General features: G+C 34.6%; 1 protein-coding gene across 3 annotated transcripts in view; it reads right to left on the bottom strand.

Annotated features, from left to right (window-relative positions):
* Window positions 1–269: 269 nt before the first annotated feature.
* The window catches only part of LOC133329420 (serine/threonine-protein phosphatase 6 regulatory ankyrin repeat subunit A), a 30,991-nt gene continuing 25,260 nt past the window's right edge, over window positions 270–6,000 (bottom strand). For 2 of the 3 annotated variants that reach the window (XM_061537893.1, XM_061537895.1), the window contains 4 exons: window positions 4,752–4,981; window positions 1,765–1,893; window positions 1,290–1,398; window positions 270–571 (listed from right to left, as the gene is read on the bottom strand). In XM_061537893.1, coding sequence (XP_061393877.1) covers window positions 303–571; window positions 1,290–1,398; window positions 1,765–1,893; window positions 4,752–4,981 — 737 coding nt within the window. In that variant the 3' untranslated portion in view covers window positions 270–302. Of the gene's footprint in view, window positions 572–1,289; window positions 1,399–1,764; window positions 1,894–4,751; window positions 4,982–5,408; window positions 5,621–6,000 lie in introns of all 3 variants that reach the window. The other variant, XM_061537894.1, reaches the window with a different exon arrangement.

Below are 6,000 nucleotides of genomic sequence, written 5' to 3'. Positions count from 1 at the left end.
ACTCTTTAATACGTTCTATACAAAAAATTAGATACAAAATAAACAGGTACAACAACAGTACAACGCATCGTCCATTGTTGTATATAAATTGATTGACTAGCTATTTGTTTTGTTGTTTTTTAGAATTTACTTAGAATTGAAATGTACAAAAATATTCACTTATACATAGGTATGTAAAAAATAAATTATCCTTAAGAGTTATTTAGACCTGCAAAATAGTAAATTGTCTTATTTTAATGTCAAGAATGAAATAAGGGCGTAAGGATAACTAGCAAGCGAATTGATTAGTACTACTGTCTCATTTAGACATTTGGCTGCGTTTGTGAAATGTTATTGCCCACCTGAGCCGGAGGCTGTGATGATCCACCACCACCGCCGCCACCTTCAACAGAGCCGCTCTCAGCATCGGAGTCTTTGAGTGAACCGGCATCTTCATCACCGACCAATGCCCTGTATTTTTTGGCAATGGCTTCCCAATCGGCAACATTTTCGATGCGATTCTGATTGGCAGCTGAAAAACTTGTTTGTGATCCCAGTGGGGATAAATGTACCACTGACAAGGCCATTGAATCTGTGAATTCAATATTAGACATTTAGTTTGTTTGATTTCAATTCTATTTTCTATCAATATTTATTGTGTTTAATCGAATACAATACAATCGTAGCTGGATACTGTAAATTCTGCCAAATAGTTTATTTAATTTAAGGTATTTACATTATAGTAAGTTTACATTTAACCGGATTTCGTTAACGCAGTGGGTTGCAATTGTCATTTTTTTTGCATATATGTCAAATAAATCCTCACAAAGTGGGGTAACCCGTTAAAAAGTTCTAATGTATATGCCGTTTTAAATGGGTCAACTGCACATGTATATGTGTAGTAAATATTTTTCTATTAACAAATCAAATGCAAGTTCTATGGTATTTAGTAAACTACAGTGCATGATTTTAAAGGTAACAAATGCTTCATTTAAAATCCTGCAGTGCAAGGAGATGCCATATCGTATATTATTCTGGGGTAGACGCAATAGGTTCATATTTTAGACAAAGTCGGCACAATTTTAAATCATATCATTATTTAAACCTTTTTTTATACAAAACATCCAGCCACGACATATAGCACTAAAATGTTATGTATGTTTGATACATATACACCGTTGAGCTGTATCTACAACATTTTGAAAAAATTATGAACTTTCAACATGACAATGGTGAGTGTTCGCAGTTGAACATATGGGACATCCACCATGTTTGTCTGGTGAGGTGCAGTCATATGTATTATAGCCTACCTTTTTTGATCTTTGAAAGCCATTTGGCACCGGCTTTGGTGCGAGGACTAGCCTGGCGTATTCCCATCATCTGTACCAGACTTGGACGCTTCTTTTTCTTCATGCGAGCCTACATGTTCGTGTTGTATTTTTTATTTTTCAAAAATCAACGCAAGAGCGAGACAAGAGACAACAAATAACAGACACAAAATGAGATCAATATCAGGACGAACACAAATGCTAACAACGCTACGGGTGCAAGGATTAAGCAATAGAAGTGCTACAAATTAAAACTGGAAAGGGTTGTTGATGTGACAATGTACGAATGTAATAATTCATTTTCTAGGTGCTTTTAAACGAAAAACAAACAGACAGAAATGGGTGTTCGTTTGGTTTTAGAGAATGTTGCCATTTTGCTTTAAATGAATTGGGGAAAAGGTCGCGTCCTTTGCAGGATTTCTTTCTTAGATCATATACATAGTGGCACATAGTTTACCTTGACCTTCTCGACGATCCACATAAACCAGGTGGTAACTAAATTAAGCGGAGATGGCGCTGTTGTTGTGCGATGCATATTGCGTATAAGCTTCGATAAACCGAATTTCCATTCGATATCCGATTGGGCCTATTATGAGTTTTGCGAACATTTATTTTATGGTTAATGTAAATAAATTCGATTCATGGCGATGATGTAGCATTCCGTGAACGATTGAAATGAGAAAGAAGGAAAAAGAGGGTATGTGGTAATTATAGGCCCAATCAATTCAATTATTTTCAAAAATTTTCAAAATTGGCTGAAACATAAACAAACAGGAATATTCTAATATGGCAAATATTTTCTCTCATGGCGTTTCCTTCCGATTTTTGGGTTTGGCGCTTGACGAATAATCCATGGCGTTTAGTTCCTCAATTGTTATCCTCCTTGGAAAATACTCACAATATTAGAATATTCATCTTAACTAAAACAAAATATTCGTCTGTCTGTTAGCAAAAATCAAATGGCATGCTAAATATTTACTTGAAACATGCATTTAGGATAAATAATTGCACATGTTAATGATTTCTTGGGGAAAAATGTTTGTAATTTCGTTATATTGGGACAACACACAAAAGCTTTGTTTATAAAAGCTTTTACCAGGCCAAAAAGCTATAGTACACACATACAAGAGTAACATTTTCTGTTAACAGCGGGACGTTAACGCTACCGCAATAGCTTAAGCCTACAGACTAATGCACACATAGTGTAGCTTTAAAGCTTATTTTTAGTAAAGAGAGGAAATTATCCTTAAGACACAATGTATTGTATCTTAAGGACTTTCCTTTAAATATATTTAATCCTGCAAATATTGAGAGTACACCAAAGATGCAAGTCTGGGCGAGTAGATGGAACTACACATTCAGAAACATTCTGATTCAGTTATCTGAATGATATTTTCTTTCGATTTGTATGTATGTAGATAATTTCATATAAGATGTGTTAAATGTAAGCAGCATAAGACAAGCGAACACCTTTCTTAACATATGTACTTTAATGTTTGTAGGATGGAAGGTAAATGGAGTTCTAAAGACGTTGCACGAACAAATTTAAATAATTTTAAAATCTAGAAGACAGAGTACTTTAACATTATAATGTTCAGAGCTGACATCTTAATACCTATAAATATGTTTACTTGAAAGGCCTACATATAAGAAATGTATACATTTAGGCCCATCTTGAAATTTATTTACAAATTATAAGATGTTTTAGTTCGTATCATGACATACCTCAATTAGATATGAATAAAATATTTTACTTCATGCGTTCTTAATAAATATTCGGAATATTATATTAGGTTATTGAAGAAATATAAGTCTATCTGCCCCAAAGGTGACACTTTAAACGAAGATGTCAAATTCAAATTCAAAGCTTCAAAAAGCAAACATTCGTTTTAAAACAACACCATGTGCGTTTGCATCTATATTTATATGGGTAATATTGTCAATTTGTAGCAATACTAGACAAATATAATACCTTTGGATTACTTCATTGCGTAAAAGCTGTTCTATATCATTGTAAAAAATGGGTAAATGCAGGTTGAGCCAAACTAGATTCTTTATGTTCTCTCTTGACATGTGACTAAGCCACATATTTCACGGCCTTCGAGTCAATGTAAAAGTGGAACCCTACGCAATGAGGATGATGGTTTTGTATGTTTCCTTCAAGTCTCAACGCGCAAAGGCAGAATTCCAAAATTCAGTTAAAGGATTTTTGTATTCACGAATCTGAATATATATATATATATATATTTGTGTATATAATATGCACAGTTTCACAGTAAAATAGCAGTTTTTTTTGAAAATTTCTTCCACGGCATTTTTATTCAAGGTAGTCTCATTTGCTCATTTGCACTCTGTACTTGATTTTGTAGTTTTTTTATTAAATCGATGTATTTTTAATTATTGAGCAAGTATTTATAAAAATATCAATGTCTAGAAAAAGTGGACGTTTCCTTCCAATTCCTTCAGGATAAAGAAATATAAATTCCTTCATACCGTTTTTATGCCCACCATTTATTTAATACATATTCGCAAAATCCACAACTACGATTTAGTCATGGCCGGTTATCGCTCCTGCTTTATTTTTACATGCTTCTATGCCTAATCTTGCTTAAGTCTATGTTCACTGCCAGATTCAAAGATGGACTTTATAAATACCAAAGCCCCCTATAATCAAACTATGAAAAGTTCATTATTTTGCCATCAGCAGTACGTACCAAACTAAGGAGGAAATACTAATTGTAATTTTTGACAATGAAGGTACAGCAAGAAAAAAAATTTAGCATATGAGTGCACGAGACCACCTTTCTTATTATACCATGATTTCTATTTTTAATTTTCACACTGATGGAAAATGACTTGCTTGCAAAATAGAAAAATGACTTCAAATTTTTAAGTCATATTTCTTTTATGTATTTAATTTTATGCAATTCACTGAATTCTGTTTCCACTACTTTTATATACATATATGATCAGATTTCAGCTATTGCGACTAGTTACAAAAATAATTCTTATTTTACAGCTCCCTGAATTTTCGTTGTAAATAATTAAAATCTGTTATTTTTTTAGAGCGCACAACAGACATTTCACTGGCCTATGTTTATATCATATTATGGGATATTTGGTGGCGTAAACTAACCCTCTTTTCAAGCCAATAATTAAATTTGACTGAGTACCCAACAGAATAAACTTTAATTTTTAAATAATATTTTCGACATTTGAAGTACATATTACGCTATCACTTGTCTTATGCTAGTGTTGTTGAGAATTTACAAATCTCAAAATATGTCCAGTATGTATGCATGCTGGATAATAAAAATCCATACAATAACCTAACGCTGAAAGAGAACATTATTCGGTGGTGTTACATTTCACATGGTTGGATTAATCAAAAATTTCGATAATAAATGTGTTTATATATAATCAATTCTTAAAACAAAATACTACCTGTATCCGCTGGTATGTATCGGACATCATAGCAATTAGGAGATTAATTAGCACTACCACCGACACCAACATATAGACACCGAACACTATCTTGAACAGATACTCCACCCAGTAGGGTTGAGTGGGCGCGTTTACACTATTGATTTTGTCAACCTGTGTCTGTTCGGTCGTCGTTTGACCAAACACGGCAAAGAATAATAACTCAAAAGAATGAATCGGATGCATGCGCACTGTGATGTCGAGTCCATTCGCCAATACCAATTCAATTTCCGAAGAAGGCGGCGGCGAGCACAACATCCCAGCCCCAACCAGAGGGGATGATTGCGGGTTTCACAGCACAGTGCACGCACACACACGAGACAGACAAAATAATGATAACGGAAATCATATTGCATTGAACAGAAATAAAAAGGTAGTCAACGCCCACGCAAATATCCACGAACACCCGAAGTGTCGCAGTGACGATGTCGCATTAATTCACCGTTTCGTTGGATTTCGATGATGACGATGGCAGTGTCGACCGACGATGGCGAAGACCACGATGACAAGTTGAGTCGTAATGGAGTTGACGGTTAGGTTAAGATGTCCATGTTATTTGCACCCAGGAAATAGAAAATACCAAACAAAGAAAAGTTGCATTAGTTTTCCAATACCAACCTGAATACGTTGATAAGTATCCGACATCATGGCTATCAGCAGATTAATAAGAACAACCACAGACACCAGCAGATAGATGCCAAAGACAAGTTTAAACAGAACCTCGGTCCACTCGGGCCTCAGATGGCGCATTGGATTTATGTCAACCGTTGTCGTTTGGCCGAATACAGCGAAGAATAGCCGCTCGAAGGCCAAAAAAGGGGTCATAGGTCCTGTATGCAAGACGTGTTTCGTTGTGCATTTCAATCAAAGATCGTGGTGGATGTGGCGCAGAAGAGGGGAATATCAAAAAATAGGAATATTTCATTTCAATTGAGATTTGGGTTGCTTTGAAGAGCAGAAACATCGTTCGGTGCTATACCACTGGCATTGCTATTCTTAGTTAGATTTGGTTTTATTTTTATGTGCACTTTTGAATGTGTGGAAAGCGTCAAAAGCCTCAATTGTCATTATTACTACAACTTGTTATTGTTCTTGTTGTACAAAGACATATAAAAAATATGAGTAACATCTTTTTATTTCCTTTGGTTGACATCAACATGCTTCGTTTTATTTCATGAATTATTTCATATAGCACATCGAAAATTAAATA

The sequence above is a fragment of the Musca vetustissima genome, unplaced genomic scaffold, assembly GCF_032173495.1.
Source record: "Musca vetustissima isolate MV318-11 ecotype Yass unplaced genomic scaffold, APGP_CSIRO_Mvet_v1 utg2237, whole genome shotgun sequence".
Classification (NCBI taxonomy): domain Eukaryota; kingdom Metazoa; phylum Arthropoda; class Insecta; order Diptera; family Muscidae; genus Musca; species Musca vetustissima.
Note: the sequence above shows the minus strand (reverse complement) of the source record. Positions and strands in the feature narration are given on the sequence as shown.